This window comes from Bubalus kerabau, chromosome 1 (genome assembly GCF_029407905.1).
Source record: "Bubalus kerabau isolate K-KA32 ecotype Philippines breed swamp buffalo chromosome 1, PCC_UOA_SB_1v2, whole genome shotgun sequence".
NCBI classification, from domain to species: Eukaryota; Metazoa; Chordata; class Mammalia; order Artiodactyla; family Bovidae; genus Bubalus; species Bubalus kerabau.
The window spans coordinates 136,112,216-136,132,893 of NC_073624.1; the positions used below are offsets into that span (position 1 = coordinate 136,112,216).

Consider the following 20,678-nt stretch of genomic DNA (forward strand, 5'->3'; position numbering starts at 1 on the left):
AGTGACATGGAGTTGCCATTTTCACCCAAGTTTTTTTTCATACTAGAGCTCTCTCCTCTTTTCCAGAATCATCTATCCAAACTTCCAGTTAATTTTCCACTTTTTTGTTCTGTTTATTTGGTGTACTCTATGTCTGTTTCATTTCACTGTATGTCTACCCTGCTCTTCCTTTTGTTTCCCCAGACTTGACAAGAGGCTTCCAGAACCTCTAACATAGATCATGCCAACCCTCTGAGAGTAACTCTTTCTCTCTCCCTCTGTTCACCAAGTTGTCTGTTTAGCCTCTCTGCTGCTGCTGCCTCCTTACTATAGGCGATCCAGCTCCAACAGTGCTTCCAGTGCAGTCTCCACCCTACTTTGGGATCACTGCTTCCTCAGCAACAGTTAGTTTAAGTGGTACTGAATTGTGTGTTCCATTTCACCATTGGCTTCCTGCTATTCACAGCTATGACCTGGGGTGAGTAGAGGTGGGGGAGAGAGGGAGGCTATGCCCCAAGGGAGTGTGCAAGATAACTGTGTGTATGTCACATACTGTCTATTCTTTAGGACACAGGAAGAAAGTACTAGCTTGTTTGTTTAGATTTTTATCTGAAAAGTAAGAACAGAATTAAGTTCTCGTATGTGAATTGATAATATTTAATTTATAGAGAAATAAAACTAGTGGTTACTCAAGAATTTTATGGATTAGGTTGAGTGATGAAATATCTGGAGATCACCAACAGAATTTAAGCCAAATATAGTCCCTGGTTTCCTTCCCCCAAACCTTCTCCCCCTGCCTCTACAGCCTTCATCTCATCACAGCTTCAGACTTGCTCTTCTGTCCTGCTGTGCAGTCCATTGGCTTGCTACACATTTTCTTTTCCAGCAGTTTTGCGATATATTTGCAAAGAAACTGCTATTTCTATATAAGCACTGAGAGTGTTATCTGCTTAGTGAAATCCAGGGTGCTGACACTCTCACATGGACTTGCATAGCATCTCTTTATGATCTCTGTCTGCATTGCATGTATTTGTGATATGAATCCTTTAAGTTATATGGTAGGTATGTCTTGATATGTTTCCTTATGAGAATAAGTTCTTTGAGACCAGGAAGACTAAATTATTCAACTTGGAATTCTCAAAAACTAGGACAATTTCAGTCATATAAAGGCATGAGGATATTTTTCCATTAAGTAATAAACCAATTTGCCAATGGTATCTCTACCGTGGTTTCTTTTGGTTAATCACAAAGTGTAATACTATACATATTTTAACTCCAAAGTGTAAGCTACAAAGTAAAGATCCTTTGTTAACATTTTTATAGGAAAATGGTAAGAATTAGTCTTTAAATTCTTTTTCTTCCCCCACATCAATCACCTGATTCTCACCCCTGGAGATTTAGCCAAAGTGTGGTTTTCTAGGGATTATTGTCATTCAGGGATGTGACTGTGGGCTTCACTCAGGAGGAGTGGCAACACCTGGATCCAGCTCAGAGGATGCTGTATAGGGATGTGATGCTAGAGAACTACAGCCACCTCATCTCAGTGGGTAGGTAGCACTTGTTTCCCATGTAGACTCCCAGTGTACATGTCCTTTCTTACTTATAGAAACTTGTGGGATTTTTGTAGACTAAAATAATACTTAGGTTTGGGATTTAGAGACCAAGGTCAGTTTATCCCTTTTGAGTACCAGAAAGAATGTGTTGTCCTCTGCCCACGCCGAGTCATATCCAACTCTGTGACCCCATGGACAATAGTCCCCCAGGCTCTGAACATGGAATTCTCCAGGTAAGAACACTGGAATGGGTTGCCATTCCCTTCTCCAGGGGATCATCCCAACCCAGGTATCAAACCCGGATCTCCCACATTGCAGGTTGATTCTTTACTTTCTGAGCCACCAGGGGAGCCACCTCTGCCCCATTATAGGATTAAATGAGCCTTCTTTAATTGTATATTCTTTGAAGTACACTGTCATGTTCCTTCAAAGGCCCTGTCCAATTTATTTCAAGTCATATAATCCTCATTAACAGGGTACTATATCCCTAAGCCAGAAGTGATCCTCAAATTGGAGCAAGGAGAGGAGCCATGGATATTAGAGGAAGAGTGCTCAAGTCAGAGTGTCCCAGGTGAGTGAGTCAGTGGGAGTATAAGCCCCATGCTGTTTAGGAGAAAATAAGATCACAAAGGGTTAGTTCAGAGATTAAGACCGTTGAAAGGGTCTTCAGGAATCATGTTTTTGTGGCTTTGGACCTTTGAAATGCACATTAACATGGCTCAAGTATTCAGTGTCATTGAATCATGCATATCTTCCCAGTGTCAAAATGGTGGTATCTTTTAAGGTATAAATTATATATTGAGTTAAATGCAAATGTTTAAGCATTCAAGTAAATAAAATAGTCTATACAGAGACACCCATATATCAATCATGATGAACATATGGAACAATTTTTTAATCACCCCAGAAGGCCCCCTGGTGTTGTCCTCCTAGTAACTAACATTGCTCCCCCTTCTATTAGCATAGATCAAGTTTGCCTGTTTTTAACTTCAGGTAATTGTAGTCATACAGTATGTACTATATGTAAATCTATGTGCACTATGTATATATTATATAATGTGTCTGCCTTCTTTGGATCAGCACTGTGTTTGTCATACATGCCGTGTATCAGTAATGTATTGCTTTGCAGTGTTCCATTGTGACTATCCCAGAACTTGTCCCTCCATTCTGTTACTGAAACATAATTGGGGTACATATTTGAAACATACTTGTTTTAAAAGATTTATTTTGAATTTTTCAGTATTTGAAAAATAGTATTACACTTTTTAACTAGTTGATTTACAGTATTAGTTTCAGGTGAACAACATAGTGATTCAATATTTTTTCAAATTATACTCCATTATAAGTTATTACAAGACAATGCATATAATTCTCTGTGCTATACAGTATATCCTTGTTGCTTATCTGTTTTATACATAACAGTTTGTATCTCTTAAACCAAACCCCTAATTTGTCCCTCCACCCTTCAGTCTCCCCTTGAGTAACTGTAAGTTTGTTTCCTGTTTTGCATATACACTTATTTTCGTAAGATGAGTCAAGAGAACATTGTTTCATGATGATTTTTACAATAAATTCTTTGGTGTTTGGAAAATTTCACCACTGAAGCCATTTGGGTGTGACGTTGTGGAGATTTTCAGAGTGTTAAATTGTAGATATTTATTTTTGTCAATATCATAAATACAGTACATATAGTTTCTGGAACAGAATAATGATGAATTATATTTTCTTAATACGAACTACTATGTGGTCTGATGTACCTACTCTCTTGGTGCAATGAGAGAAAAGCCAGGAGTCCTACTAAAGTTGGTATTGCAGGTGAAGAACACTAACAATGAATCTGAGCAATGTTCTGTAGAAGGGACAGGTAGCGCTCCCTCTCCTCTTTTAAGAGACGAGAGAGAAGATTTGGAGTTCTTTCTCTTAACTTTTTGGTAGACAAATTTCTTCAGGGAAAAAGAAGAAAAAAAAGAACACTTTGTCTCCAGCCTTATACCAAAGATTGCATCAGGGAGGGTCCCAGGTTTCAGCACCCCCACTAAAATGGAAATCTCTCTAGCATTCTATCCATATGTAATAAATTACTCTCCCAAATTTAGGTTCCAAGTTTTGTTAATATTCACTCACAAAGTTCTAACTGCAGCAAAGTAAAATTATATTTTGTAGAATCCCACAGTGCCACTCATTTTACTTCTCCATAGGTGACTTCAGGCCAATTTTTCTATATAATGAGCCATTTCTCATTTTGTTTTAGCCTTTAAAATGAAGGTTTTACCTGGCCTAGCTGTACCCAGCTGAAGCAGGATACATTAGTATTTTGCCCACACTGCCTTGAACTGCAATGAAGTCAGTGCCACATTTTGCTATCCATACAATTCTGGCCAAATGAAGCTGGTTTAAATGCCTTCTAGGCTGAGGCAGGCTCATGAATCTCTTCAGCTAAATTCAAGAACAAATTTCACACCTCTTTCTAATGGAGTAACCACGCTATAGGAAAACTGCTTACAGACTGCATGTCTGAGGTTTCTTTCAGTATCAGGGGCTTGCACAAATATTTGAACATTCTGATAACTATCCCTGTTATCAGAGGGCTCACACTTAAAGGACAAATTAATGCCAGATTTTCACACACATAAACATAATCCCAGATTATGCTTGTCTTTTTTTTTTTTAAACAGGTTGTCTGGTAGATTCCAAGTGATCCACCCAAAAGTAGGTGCAATAGGCTAGAGACCTATTATCAGCTTCTAATGGGTCAGGCAACAGATTTCAACGGGAACTCGTTAGAAAACTCGATTACTTTTCCAAAAGGCATCTCCCAAAGTAGCTCCATCTGAAGACCACCTTGGTCATGTGGTCTCCTTTGTATACTACCTTCCCTGACAACCTAAGCCTTTTAATGCCCCCAAAGGCAAAAATTATCCATCATGGGAACTTGTTCTATCTCCGGTAGTGTAAGATTCTAAGACATGAACACTAAATTTTCACCCACAAAAACGTCTTTCCCTGATTGAGATGACTTTCTCTAGGGTTTAGGACAAACTAATTTATACCATATAGTCTGATGCAGTATCCACAAAACAACACAAAGCTGTTTTTAAAAATTACCCTTTTGAGTGATGTCACTATGGTTATAGTTGAGATATTTGTTTTGTTATATGCCTTCAATCTACAAGCAGTAAAATCTGTGAACCACCAAATTCCTCTGCCCAACACACCAGGACACCAGAGAGTCCCATACACCTATACATCTAAAGGTGGGTGGGCTGGAACACACAGAGAAGAAAGAACTAGGGGAACACTGAGGAGTGGATGACAGTAGATGAAAAAGCAATTTATAGGGGATAAACAGCTGGGCTTACCTGGAGAAATGTATATTCATTCAACATTTGTAAAATGATGGCTAAAAAACTGTCTCAATGATACTTAAACCCTTCAGAACAATAAAAATTATTTTCTGAAGTATACAAACATCTCACACAACTCAACAAAAAATTGGCTGAAGAGCTAAATAGATCTCTCTCCAAAGAATATATCCAGATGGCCAATAGGCACATGAAAAGATGCTCAACATTGCTCATTATTAGGGAAATACAAATCAAAACTACAATGAGGTATTACCTCACACCAGAGAATGGCTACCATCAAAAAGTCTACAAACAATAAATGCTGGAGAGGGTGTGGAGAAAAGGGAACCCTCCTACACTGTTGGTGCAACTATAAATTGATACAGCCCCTATGGGGAACAGTATGGAGGTTCCTTAAAAAATAAAACTACCCTATGATCCAGCAATCCCACTCCTGAGCATGTATTCAGAGAAAACTGTAATTCAAAAAGAAACAGGTACCCCAGGGTTCACTGCAGCAATATTTATAATAGTCAAGACATGGAAGCAACCTGAATGTCTATCAACAGAGAAATGGATAAAGATGTGATACATATATACAATGAAATATTCAGTTCAGTTCAGTCGCTCAGTTGTGTCCAATTCTTTGGGACCCCATGAATCGCAGCACGCCAGGCCTCCCTGTTCATCACCAACTCCCGGAGTTCACTCAAACTCACATCCATCGAGTCAGTGGTGCCATCCAGCCATCTCATCCTCTGTCGTCACCTTTTCCTCCTGCCCCCAATCCCTCCCAGCATAGAGTCGTTTCCAATGAGTCAACTCTTCACATGAGGTGGCCAAAGATTACTCAGCCATAAAAAAGAAGGGAAATACCACTTTTAGGAATATGGATGGACCTAGATATTATCATATTAAGTAAGTCACGAAGACAAACACCATATGATACCACTTTTGTTCAGAATCTAAAATACAACACCAACGAGCTTATCTATGAAACAGACAGAGAACATACTTGTGACTGCCAAAGGCAAGAGGGATAGGGAAGGGATGCATTGGAAGTTTTGACTTAGCATATAGAAACTGTTATATGTAGAATAAATAACAAGGTCCTATATTCAGTATGCTGTAATAAACTACAATGGAAAGGAATATGAAAAAAAATATGTAAAACTGAGTCACTTTCCTGTATACCAGAAACTAACACAGCACTGTAAATCAGCTGTATTACAATAAAGTAAAATTATAAATGAGTTTTCACTTAGGACATTAAACTCAAGAATATAGAGAATTATTGGAGAAGAAAATGGCAACCCACTCCAGTGTCCTTTCCAGGAGAATTCCATGGACAGAGGAGACTGGCAGGCTACAGTCCAGGGGGTTGCAAAAAGTCAGGCATGACTGAGCAACTATCACTCACTCATATAGGATTATAGGTAGCAGAGTAAAAACAGGTACACATAACCAAAAAATCATAAGGTTAAAGATAATGAAATTTTAGGACCAGGTTTAGAATTTTATCATTTTCATGGTATACACAGATGTTGAAACATGTATGTGAAAGCAGGATTGAGATTTATTTGGGGGAAAAGCCAGAAGGGATTGAAACAGGGTTTGATGGTCAGGAGAGGTCCCCTAATGAGTAACTCTGATGTATTATAATAAAGAGAACATATAACAATCCCCCAGTGGAGGAAATGGCAACCTGCTCCAGTATTCTTGCAGAAAATTCCATGGACAGAGGAGCCTGGTGGGCTACAGTCCATGGGGTTGCAAAAAGTTTTTCACGACTGAGCGTGCACATGAGCACACACACACACTAACTAGAATAGAGCTGTGAGTCTGATCCTGTGGCAAGAATGGTTCACTGACATGCTCTTTTGTTGCATATTTTTATTCATCATGAATCAGAGCTAGAAACAGAACTGCAGCATGGGTTTTAGTACTGTTCCTTTATGAATTAGTGCTTTTAGAATATGGACTTGTTGCTCCTGGGTAGAACTGAAAAAGAGATGAAATTGGATGTATACACTGTTGTCATACTCTAGGCATGAAGAGATTAGGACCTAAAATGATCAACTACCCCAAACCTAATACTGTTTCCTCTAAATATCCTTGTGAACTGTTCTTTCTTGTCCCTCTATTTCAGAATTAATTAACAGCAGCAGAAAGAAGTTTGACTTTAACAAAGGTAGAAAATGGTTCCATGATGACAAGCATGAAAGAATTCATTATGGAGAGAAGTCTTATGAATATAATAAAAATGAGAATGGCCTCTGTCTTAATGAAGACTCTGTTCAGCATCAAAAAATTCAAATTTTGGAGCAACCTTTTGAATACAATGAATGTAGGAAAGCTTTCCATGCGAATTCACTCTTTGTTAAACTTAAGAAACCCACACAGGACAAAACACCTGTGAATACACTGAATACAGAAAAACCTGTGATATTTCACCTCTCATTGCTCAAAGAACACATCCAAAAGAGAATCACTACGAATTTAATGAATGTGGAGAAAATTTCTTTGAGGACTCCATTCTCTTTGAACATAGTGTTGACCCTTCGAGCCAAAAGTCAGACCTGACTCCAATTCAGACGACCCACTCAATTGACAATATAATTAAATATAATGAATGTGGACCCATAGTCTTTGGTGCACAACAGAGCATACACACAGGGGAAAAACCCTATGAATGTGGAAAAACATTCAACCAGAAATCAGCCCACACAAGACATCAGAGAACCCACACAGGGAAGAAATCCTATGAATGTCATGAATGTGGGAAAAGTTTCTACAAGAATTCAGATCTCATTAAACATCAGAGAATTCATACAGGGGAGAAACCTTATGAATGTCAAGAATGTGGGAAATCCTTCAGTGAAAAGTCAACCCTCACCCAACACCATAGAACACACACAAGGGAGAAACCATATGAATGTCATGAATGTCAGAAGGCCTTCTCATTTAAGTCAGTCCTTACTGTACATCAGAAGACACACACAGGGGAGAAGCCCTATGAATGTTATGAATGTGAGAAGGCCTTCCTAAGAAAATCAGACCTAATTAAACATCAAAGAACTCACAACAGGAGAAAAACCTTACGAATGTAGTGAATGTGGGAAATCTTTCTCTGAGAAGTCAACTCTCACTAAACATTTGAGAACTCATACAGGTGAGAAGCCCTATGAATGCATTGAATGTGGAAAAAATTTCCATCAGCAGTCAGCTCTAATTGTTCATCAGAGAACTCATGTAAGACAGAAACCCTATGAATGTAATGAATGTGGAAAATCATTCTGTGAGAAGTCAAAACTCATTGCACATCACAGAACACACACAGGGGAGAAACCCTATGAATGTAATGTTTGCAGAAAATCATTCTATGTGAAGTCAAAACTAACTGTACATCAGAGAACACATTTGAGAAGAAACCCTATAGGTATAATGAGGGAACTCACTCTGGGTGAAGTTAACAGTTTATAGAACAAAGAACACCAAGTGGGGAGAAAAATTCGTTAGGATTTTGAGAACACCTTTGGTCTAAAGCCAGTTCTTAAAATACAGCAGATAACTTACAGAGGGGAGCAAATAAATAACTTAGAGAAGGGAGCAAATAATATGAAGATATTCAGGACATAGAAAAATCTTCTACTGGAATTAAGCTCAGAATAGAGAAGACCTATTGGTGAATGAATACAGGGAACCTTCTGCCCAAAACCACACGTCACTAAATATCAGAGAAATCAAGGTAAACCCTCTATCAGTATTTGTAGAAAAGACTTCATCCACAGGCCAGAGAAAATGCACAAACTATAGGAAATTATAGGAAAGCATTTACTTTGAGGTGATACTTTTATTGAAGTTGTGTGAAATGTTTGAAGTAGCATCTCAGTGGACATCAGACAGTAATTACCAGAAAAATATTTCCGTTTTAAATGGAAAGAAGCTCTAGGTTAAACCTAATGTAATCAATCAGTGAAATGTGGAGAATGTCTGCATTTAGACAGCATTTGTACAGTATGGCCCAATGCTCAGTGTGCTGTTCCTTCCAATTTAAGGTATTAGATGTGAACTGGAATCAGTGGTTGTAAGGAATTCAAATGTTTACTGGCCCTCCTACAGGCCTCCCCACAAGTCTGCCATCAGGGATAAGAAAGGTGTTTTGTCCACCTGTATCAAGAGTTCTGAGTGCAGGTGAAAAAGACAGTTAGCATGGCTGATGTGTTGGTAACATTGGGCAGATAAGTAAATGTGTGGAGGATGTTTAAAGTCAAATTCCTCACTGTTGGAAAAGGTATCTGTTAAAATGGAAACAAGCTAGAAAACGTCTTTGAGGGTTAGACTGGACTGTAACTCATATTTTAAATACACAGAAATAGTTATATTAGTGGTTATGTATGTGTGTGTGTGTGTGTGTGTGTGTGTTTTATGGATCTGTCAGCTGAGAGGGCCTGAACATACATAGTCTACTACTTTGTATGTAGAAGCTTAATGAAGGACAGAATACTGGCATAATCTCTAAGTATTTCCCCACAAAATACTAATCAGGTATACAAACTGGCAGAATGGATGCAAATATAGACCTGTATATATGCCATCTACAAGAGACCCTCTGTAGACCTAGGGACACATACAGATTGAAAATCAGAGGATTTAAAAAGATATTACATTTAAACCTGAATCAAAAAGAAAGCAGGCATAGCAATACTCATATCAGATGGAACAGACTTTAAAGAATGTTAAAGTAAATACATTACACAATGATCAAGGGAGCAATCCAAGAAAGATACAACAATTAGGAGCATCTCAATACATAAAGTAAATCCTAACAGCCATAAAAGGGGAAATTGGCAGTAACGCAATAGTGGGAGACTTTAACACCCCACTTACACCGATGGACAGATCATCCAGACAAAATAATACAGTTTTAAATGACACAACAGATAGATTTAATTTATATTACAGGATACACCACTTGAAAGTGGCAGAGTATACTGTCTTCTCAAGTGCACATGAAACATTCTCCAGAATAAAATCACATCTTCTGTCCCAAATCAAGCCCCAGAAAATTTAAGAAAATTGAAATTTTATCAAGCAACTTTTCCAACCACAATGCTATGGGATTAGAAACCAAGTTACAGGAAAACTAAAAAAACACAAACATGGAGGCTGAACACTGCATTGCTAAATAACCAAGAGATTACTGAAGAAATCAAAGAGGAAATAAAAAATACACAAATTACAATAAAAACTCGATACAAAACCTAAGTCATGGAGCAAAAAAAGTTCTAAGAAGTTTATAATAATTCCATCTCACATCAAGAAACAAAAATCTCAATCTAACTTCACACCTAGAGCAACTAGAGAAGAACAAAACCCAAAGTCAGTAGAAGGAAAGAAAGTTCATAGCGGAAATGAAATAGAAATGAAGAAAACAATAGCAAAGAACAATAAAAGTTGATTCTTTGAGAAGACAAAACTGATAAACATTTAGCCATACTGATCTAGGAAAAAAAAAAAAAAAAGGAAGGGGAGGATTCAAATCAAGAAAATTAGAAATGAAAAAGGATAAATTACTACTGACACTGCAAAAATGCAAAGGATCATAAGAGACAAGCAACTATATGCCAATAAAATCAACAATCTGGAAGAAATGGACAAATTCTTGGAAAGGTATAACCTTTTATGACCGAACCAGGTTAGAATTTTGCCAGATTGGGAAACAGACCAATCACAAGTAATCAAATTGAAAGTATAGTTTAAAAGTCTTCCAACACACAAAAGTCCAGGAAAAGATGGTTTCACATGCAAATTCTAGCAAACATTTAGAGAAGAGTTAATACTTATTCACAAAGTCTTTCCGAAAATTGCAGAGGAAGGCACATTACAAAATTCATTCTACAAGGCTGACATCACTCTGATACCAAAATCAGGCAAAAAAAAAAAAAACAAAAAAACAAAAAAAATCACACACACACACACACACACAAAATGACATCAATGACACTGATGAACAGACACAAAAATATCACTGATTAACACAGATAAAAAATTATTCAGCAAAATATTGGCAAACAGAATCCAACAACACATTCAAAGGATCACACACCATGATCAAGTGGGATTTATCTCAGGATTGCAAGAACTCTTCACAAAACACACAAATCAATGTGCTACACTATATTAAAAAATTAAATAGATGAAGTAAAAGCTTTTAACAAAATTCAACAGCATTTATGATTTTTAGAAAAAAAAAAAAAAGCTCTCCAGAAAGTGGGCAAAAAGGGAAACTACCTCAGCATAGTAAAGGCCATAAACACAACCAACCTAGAGCAAACACGATTCTCAATGGTGAGATACTGAAAATATTTCCTCTAATATCAGAAAGAAGACAAGGAAGTACACAATAAGGATGTAAGGATATCCACTCTTACCTCTTTTTTATTCAACATAGTTTTAGACATCCTAGCCAAGGCAATCAAATAAAAGAAATAAATGGAATCCAAATTGGAAAAGAAGTAAAACTGTCACTTTTTCCAGATGACATACTATATGTAGAAAATCCTCAACATGCTACCAGAAAATTACCAGAGCTAATCAGTGAGTTTGGTAAAGTTGCAGGGTACAAAATTAATGCAAAGAAATCTGCTCTCCTATACAATAAGACGGAGAAGGCAGTGGCACCCCACTCCAGTACTCTTGCCTGGAAAATCCCATGGATGGAGGAGCCTGGTGGGCTGCAGTCCATGGGGTCGCTAAGAGTCGGACACGACTGAGCGACTTCACTTTAACTTTTCACTTTCATGCATTGGAGAAGGAAATGGCAACCCACTCCAGTGTTCTTGCCTGGAGAATCCCAGGGACGGGGGAGCCTGGTGGGCTGCCGTCTATGGGGTCACACAGAGTTGGACACGACTGAAGTGACTTAGCATAGCATAGCATACAATAAGAATGAAAGATCAGAAAGCAAAATTATGGAAATAATCCAATTTATCATCCCCAAAAAATAATAAAATATGTAGGAATACAGCTCTATAAGGAAGGAAAGGGCTTCCCCAGTGGCTCAGATGGTAAAGGTCTGCCTACAATGCAGATGACCCAGGTTCAATCCCTGGGTCAGGAAGATCCCCTGGAGAAGTAAATGGCAACCCACTCCAGTACTCTTGCCTGGAAAATTCCATGGACTGAGGAGCCTGTCCATGGACAGTCCATGGGGTCACAAAGAGTCAGACATGACTGAGCGACTTCACTCACTCACTCAAGGAAACAAAAGACCTAGACTCAGAAAACCATTTAAAAAACTGATGAAAGAAATCAAAGATGACACAAATAGATGGAGAGATTATACCATATTCTTGGATTGGAAGAATCAGTATTATCAAAATGACTATATTACCCAAAGCAATCTAAAGATTCAACACAATGCCTATCAAATTACCACTTGAAGTTTTCACAGAACTAGAACAACAAATTTTAAAATTTGTATGGAAACACAAAAGACATCAAATAGCCAAAGCAACCTTAAGAAAGATGGAGCTGGAGAAATGAGGCTCTCTGACTTGAGACTATACTACAAAGCAACAGCAATCAAGACCATAATGGCATCATAGAACAAATATAAATGAAACAGGATTGAAAGCCCAGAGATAAACCTATGCACTTGTGGTCACTGAATTTAGGACAGAGGAGGTAGGAGCATTCAATGGAGAAAAGACAATCTCTTAAATAAGTGGTGCTAAAAAAAAACCTAGACAGATACATGTAAAAGAATGAACTCCCTAACACCACACACAAAAGTAAATTAGAAATGGATTAAAGGCCTAAATGTAAGTTTAGGTGTTATAAAACTCTTAAGAGGAAAACATAGGTATAATAGTTTCTGACATAAACCACATCGAGATTTTTTTTTTTTTACCAACCTCCTACTTTCATTAGAAAGTAAAAAAACAAGTGTGACCAAATTGAACTTTATGGAAATTATAAACAAGAAAAGATAACCCTCAGAATGGGAGAAAATATTTGCAAATGAAGGAACTGACAAAGGATTCATCTCCAAAATATATGAACAGCTCATGCAGCTCAGTATAAAACAAACAACCTAATCAAAACATGGGCAGAGGACCTAAATAGACTTTTCTCCAAAGAAGACATGGGCTTCCCCAAAAGTGGTGCAATGGTAAGGAATCTGCCTGCCAATGCAAAGAGATACAGGTTCATTCCCTGGGTTGTGAAGATCCCCTGGAGGAAGAAATGGCAACCTGCTTCCGTATGCTTGCCTGGAAAATCCCATGGATAGAGAAGCCTGTGGGCTTTAATCCATGTGGTCGCAAAGAGTTGGAGATGACTGAGCACACACACACATGCCAAAGAAGACATACAGATGGCCAAGAGGCACATGAAAAGACGCTCAACATCACTAATTATTAGAGAAAGGGAAATCAAAACTGCAGTGAAGTATCACCTCATATGGGTCAGAATGACCATTATCATAAAGTCTACAAATAGGTGTGGAGAAAACAGAACCCTCTTGTGGTTTTGGCAGGAATGTAAACTGATACAGCCACTATGGAGAACAGTACGGAGGTTCTTTAAAAAAGTAAAAGTAGAACTACCATTTGACCCAGCAATTCCACAATAGGGCATAAACCCTTAGAAAACCATAATTCAGAAAGACACAGTGTTCACTGCAGTACTATGTACAATACTCAGAACACAGCAATAACTTAAGTGTCCATCAACAGATGAAAGAATAGGTGGCACGATGGAATATTACTCAGCCATAAAAAGAAACAGAATCGAGTCATCTGGAGAGATGTGGGAGTTGACAGTCTGTCATACATAGTGATGTTAAGTCAGAAAAAACTAATGTCGCATATTAATGTATGTACGTGGAATCCAGAAAAATTGTACAGATGAACCTAGTTCTAGGGCAAAAATAAAGACATAGACATGGAGAATGGATGTGTGGACACAGGCAGGTAATTGGACAGTGGGATTAATTGGGAAATTAGGTCTGCAATAAACACACTTATGTATAAAAATACATAGCTAGTGAGACCTGCACAGTGTAGCACAGGGAGCTCAGCTCATTGCTCTATGATGACCAGGATGGGGGAATGGGAGGTCCAAGAGTAAGGGTATATACGTTGTACATCAGAAAATAACATTGTAAAGCAAATATACTTCAATTTTCTTAAGGTAAAAACAGAATAGTTGGAAAAATTTAAAAATTAAGTGTAGACTAGATAGGCAATAGTGTTTATTTTCACATTTGGGTCTGTAGGTAAGTGTTTTGTTTGGGGAACATACACACTCAGGTGTATAGGCGAAATGAAGTTTCATGTGCAGATTATTTTCAAATGCGTTAGAAAGGAAAAAGTAATTTGTGTATAGAGATAGAGTTCAAGCAAGCGTAAGAGGTAGATGGAGGAAATGCAATTCAGAGTTGGGAATTGTGAGTTTTTTGTATTATGCTTGTGACTTTTTTTAAGTTTCAAATTCTCAAGCAAATGTTTGAAAGTTTTAAGTTAACTGACATAGAGCCTACCACATTACAGAAAAAGAAGTGAAGCCATAGTAGTGTCTCAGATACATAAAAATATGATAAAACTTAACACACATTCATGATTTCAAAATAGAAATAGGAGACTTAACTAAAAACAAAAAGCTAACATACAACAGACATCATACTAAACAGATAAATACTGGAATGTTTCGTCCTTATATTAATAGTCAGATATGAATGTTTGTTACCACCACTTCTATTTAACACTGGACTGAATGCTTTAGCTAGGTCATTAAGGCCAAATAAAAATAAAGCATCAAAAACTGGAATTATTGCAGGTGATACCACTGTATACATTAAAAACGTCTATGGGAAAAGTATTAGAAGTGAATTAGAAAATGATTTAAAAATCATTTTTATGTATAAATAACAAATAGATATTTAAGTAATATCAGGAGAAATGTATCCTTCCTGGATAGGGTGACACAGACCAGATTTATTCTGCCTGACAAAAGTGGGTAAAGAAAAATAAAGGAAATAATTATTTTCAAGTCACTAGACATACAGCAGCCCTACAACAGTTCCAGAAATAATAATTTAACAGTGTATCACAAAATTGAGACATTTAAAGACAAAATGAAAGGTTAAAGATGGAGGAGCAGAATGACATGAACTCACCCCTTCTTACAGAAACATCAACATCAAAACTAACTGCTAAACAACCACTGACAAAAAAAAAAAACACTGGAACCAAACAAAAAAGATACCCTACATCCAAATCCACAACACAATGGTAGGAAGGGTGCAATCATGATAAAATCAAATCCCATACATGCCAGGTGGGTGACCCACAAACTAGAAAACATACCACAGGAGTAAAACTTCTGAGCCCCACATCTGGCTCCCCAGCCTGGGTTTCCGGCATTGGGAGGAATAGTCTCCAGAGAATCTGGTTTTGACAGCTAGCAGGATTTGATCACAGAAATTACACAATACTGGGGGAACAAACTGCACTCCTAGAGGGCACACATAGGGTCCTTATACACAGCAGGACTCAGGGGAAATGCAGTGACCTCATAAGAGACTGCGCCAGACCTAACCATTAATATTGGAGGGTCTCCTGCTGAGGCAGGGGATGGCTGTGGCTCATTGCAGGGACAAGGACACTGGTAGCAGTTCTGGTGAATACTCACTGGTGCCACTGGAGGTTTCCATTTTTCACCAAGACAACAACCTGCAGGTTCCAGTGCTAGGATCTCTTAGGCGAAACTACCAATAAGGTGGGAACACAGCCCCTCCTATCGCCAGACAGGCTGCTTAAAGCCTTCCTGAATAAAGAGCTATCCAATAAACATCCCCAGACACTGCCCTTTCCACCAGAGGGACAAGACCTAGCTCCATCCATCAGCAGGCAGTTACCAATAACTTCCCCCCAGAGAGCCTACATAAGTCTCTTGGCCTCATCCATCAGGGAGCACACAGCACAAGCCAGAAAAACTACAATCCTGCAGCCTGTGGAATGGGAACCACAGTGTCAGAAAATCAGACAGCAGAGGAATATGTCCCAGATGAAGGAACAAGGTAAAGCTTCAGAAAAACAACTAAGTGAAGTGGAGATAGACAACCTACCTGAAAAAAATTCAGAGTAACAATATTAAATATGATCCAAGATCTCAGAAAAAGAATGGAGGCACAGATACAGCAGATACAAGAAATGTCTATCAAAGATGTAGAAGAACTAAAGAAAAAAGCTGAACAATAGAAAAACTGAAATGAAAAATACACTAGAAATAATAGAAAAATAGACAGAACAGATCAGTGACCTGGAAAACAGAACACTAGAAATCACTGCCATGGAATAGAATAAAGACAAAGGAATTAAAAGGAATAAGGACAGTCTTAGAGATCTCTGGGGCATTAAATGCACAAACATTCACATTGTAGGGGTCCAGAGAAAGAGAAAGGATCTGAGGAAATACTTGAAGAAATAACTACTGAAAACTTCCTTAGCATGGGAAAAAAAAAACCAGTCACCCAAGTCCAGGAAGCAGGCAGTCTCAGGCAGGATGAACCCAAGGAGAAATATGCCAAGACACACAGTAATCAAACTGACAAAAATTAAAGATAAAAAATATTAAAAGCAACAAGGAATGTACAGGGAAACTCCCATAAAGTCATCAGCTGATTTCTCAGCAAAAACTGTGCAAGCCAGAAGGGAGTAACACAATGTATTTAAAGTTACGAAAGGGAACAATCTACGACCAATAATATAAAAGATAATTCAGTACCACCAGACCAGCTTTGCAGCAAATACTAAAGGAACTTCTCCAGGTGGGGAAGAAAAAAACGCCACAACTAGAAATAAGAAAAGTATGAATGGAAAAACTCACCAGTAAAGGGAAACACAGCAAAGGTAGGAAATCATTTATTTGCACACAAATATGACATTAAAACGTATAACTGTGAAAAGACCAGAGCACAAATGCAAGATATTGGAAGTGAATCTGAAATTACAAGATGAGCAACATAAAACAATCTTGTTTATAGACAGTCTGATATATCAAAACCTCATTATAACTGCAAACCAAAAATCTACAACAGATACTTTAAAAAAGGAATCTAAGCACAACACTAAAGTTAGTCATCAAATCACAAGAAATAACAAAAGAAGAAGGGGGAGAAAGACACCTGCAAAAACAAATCCAAAACAGCAAAAATAAAACATTTAATTAGTATTGATTTGAAAACTGTCTTCTCCCTAAACTGAATGGCTAATGTAGTACAAAACTAATCACCAATCAACAGCAGGTTTGTTGTTGGAAATTAACAAGTCTGAATCTAAAATGTACGTGCAGATGCAATGACCAAAGGCAATAGCTGAAGTAGCAAAATAAAGCTATAGGACTTAGACTGCAAGGTAAACCTTACGTGGTGACCGCAGGCAAGGAATCAGAAAGCTTCTTGGCAGGAAAGCTATAACAAACCTAGACAGTGTGTTGAAAAGCAGAGACAGGGGTGCAGTCCTAGGATGGAGGAATAGGATGGGGAGACTACTTTCTCCCCAACAAATTCATCGAAAGATCATTTGAACGCTGAGCAAATACCACAAAACAACTTCTGAAGGCTGGCAGAGGACACCAGGCACCCAGAAAGGCAGCTGGGTCTTCAACTGTCTTTGAAAGGAGGTAGGACAAAATATAAAAGGTAAAAAGAGAGACAAAAGAGGTAGGGACGGTGACCCATCCCGAGGTGGGGTGGGGGGGGGAGTCTTAGAAGTTTCCAAACACCAGGAGACCCTCTTACTGGCGGGTCTGTGGGGAGTTTTGGAATCTCAGAGGGCAACATAACCGGGAGGAAAAAATAAATAAACCCCACAGATTACAGGTCTAACTACAACTCCCAGAGGAGAAGTAGCCCAGACACTCTTGTCTGCCACCAGCAAGTGGGGACTGAACAGGGAGGTGCGGGCTGCACTGCTTAGGGTAAGGATCGGGCCTGAATGCCCTGAGGGCAATCTGATGGAGCTAACCTGAGATAGCAACCCAAACTGAGACAGACAAAGAGAGAAAAAAAAAATAGGAAAGAGAGATAAAGAGCACTTTCCCACAAAAAGCTCTAACCTAAGGCACTGCCGGGCAGCACACAGAACAAAGGACTAAGCGAATACCAGAGGAGAGCTAGCCAGCTGCGGACCGGCCCATCCCCCACTGGAGGCACAGAGGCAGGTGGGTGCCAGCCAGAGCTGGAAGAAAAGAAAGGGGCATCCTCTACCAAACTGCGAGCAGGTTCTCAGTCGCTAACCAAGTCTTCCTGGGATCCTAGACAGTTGACATACATCAGGAGGGTCGCAGTCAGAGATCAGCTTCCCAGAAGAGACACATGGCACACCTGAGATGCAGCTGCACACGCAGAAAACCAAGCGGCTGGGACCGGGGAGGTGATAAGACGCATGGTACCAGGGGAGTGTGTGCTCGCCAAACACCTGGTCGCCTGAGCTGCTTGGACCTGGGAAGGGCACAAAACGCAGGCACAACTGTCTGTGCCTTTGTGGAGTACCTGAGAACCTAAGCCTGAGCTGTGTAGATCTGGGAAGTGCATGCAACCCAGGGCCCACCCCAGAAAGTTCCCCGGCAGAGTAACCTGGAGCCTAAGCAGTGTAGACCGGGAAAGCACACACGCTGTGAGTGGGGGCAAACACAGTGTGACCCAGATACTGCAAGCACTCCCCACACACGCAAATGGTATTTGTTTGCAGTGTTCCTCCCTCCCTGTAGCACATTTGAACAAGTGAGCCTAAATAAATGATCACCTTCACCCCTTTGTGTCAGGGCAGAAGTTAGATAATGAAGAGACTTGCAAAGAGAGGTAGCCAAAATAAACCAAGAAGAGGGAACAGGTCTGGAAGTGACAAGTGCAACACAGTAAAACCCTGTAGTTAACACTGGCTACATTGGAAGGGACCTATAGAGTTTGAGAAGAAGTACAAGGTGGAACAAGGAACTATCTGGAACTGAACTGACCACCCACTTTCCTCAACAGCTCCAGAGAAATTCCTAGATATATTTTACTATTATCATTTTTAAATTTCTTTTTAATTTTTAAAGTTCTTTAATAATCCTTTAATTTTCATTTTTAAAATCTACTATTAACCTTGAAAAAAAAGACCCTATTTTTAAAGCAAACTTCATTTTTTTATATAACTTTTGCAATTTTGTTTTGGTTTTTTTTTAATATTGTATTTTTGAGAGTCTAACCTCTACCCTAGATTTTTAATATTTGCTTTTTAGTAATGGTTATCAAAATTGTACCTTTAAAAATCCAATCTTCAGTGCCCATTTTTACCTAGGAGTGTGATTACTCTCCTTTCTCTCCCCCAGGTCATCTCTATCTACTCCCTACCCCTTCTCTTCTCTACTTAACTCTGTGAATCTCTTTGGATGTTCCAGGCTGTGGAGAAAACTTAGGGAAGTGATCACAGGATAGACTGGTCTCTCTCCTTTTGACTCCCCCTCCTCTCCTCCTGGTCACCTCTATTTCCTTCCTCCCTCTTTTCTCTATGGAACTCCGTGAACCACTCTGAGTGTTCCAGACTGTGGAGAGCAAATAGGGAATTGATTACTGGCTAGACTGCTCTCTCCCTTTTTGATTTCCCCTCTTCTCCTCCTAATCACCTCTATCTCCTTCCTCCCTCTTTCTTTTTCATGTAACTCTGTGAACCTCTCTGGGTGTCCCTCACTGTGGAGAATCTTTTCACCATTAACCTACGTGTTTTGTCATTGGTGCTGTATGGATGGAGAAGTCTTGAGGCTACTACAAGTATAAGACGGAAAGCCAGAGCTAAATCCAAAACTTGAGATCACCAGAAATCTCCTGACTCCAGGGACCGTTAATTGACAAAAGCTCATCCAAAAGCCTCCATACCTACACTGAAACCAAACCACCCAAGAGCCAACAAGTTTCAGAGCAAGACACACCAAGCTACTTTTCCAACAAAGCAGGAACATAAACCTGAGCACAAAAATACAGGCGGCCAAAAGTCACACCAAACCCATAGACACCTCAAAACTCACTACTGGACACTTCATTGCACTCCAGAGAGAAGAGACCAGCTCCACCCACCAGAACACCGACGCAAGCTTCCCTAACCAGGAACCTTGACAAGCCACTCATCCAACCCCACCTACAGGGAGGAACATCCACAATAAAGAGGAGCCACAAACTTCAGCATACAGAAAGGCCACCCCAAACAAGATGAAAAGGCAAGAAATATTCAGCAGATAAAGGAACATGATAAAAGCCCACTAAACCAAACAAAAGAGGAGGAGATAGGGAGTCTAACTGAAAAAGGATTCAGAATAATGATAGAAAAAATGATCCCAAACTTTGAAAACAAAATGGAGTTACAGATAAATAGTCTGGAGACAAGGATTGAGAAGATGCAAGAAAAGTTTAACAAGGAGCTAGAAAATTTTTTTTAAAAAATCAATCAATAATGAATAATGCAATAGCTGAGATCAAAAGCACTCTGGAGGGAACTGAGCGGGTAACAGGCAGGAAGGCCAGGGGTCTCCAAACAGAGGAAATAGCCTGCAAGTGTCAGACATTTTTCTCTCTCTTAAGCAGCGGGAGGAAACAAACTAGCGATATTTTTTTCTTCTCTATACAAATACTTCTCTCTTAAAATACTGTGTTGCCATAATGACACCTGGTTTCACCTGAAGTTAACTATTCTCAAACCTTGAGTTAACCAATGCATTTTTCTTATGGAAATGTTTGTCTTAAGCTATGTTAATGTAC

The 20,678-nt window shown here is 38.9% G+C and overlaps 1 protein-coding gene across 1 annotated transcript in view; it reads left to right on the forward strand.

The window, feature by feature from the left end:
• LOC129658193 (zinc finger protein 37A-like) overlaps positions 1-14,963 on the forward strand; it is a 48,139-nt gene extending 33,176 nt beyond the window's left edge. The window contains 5 exon segments of the mRNA XM_055589327.1: positions 1,400-1,526; positions 2,008-2,103; positions 7,026-7,268; positions 7,271-7,959; positions 7,961-14,963. Coding sequence (XP_055445302.1) covers positions 1,400-1,526; positions 2,008-2,103; positions 7,026-7,268; positions 7,271-7,959; positions 7,961-8,359 — 1,554 coding nt within the window. The 3' untranslated portion in view covers positions 8,360-14,963.
• Positions 14,964-20,678: the final 5,715 nt, after the last annotated feature.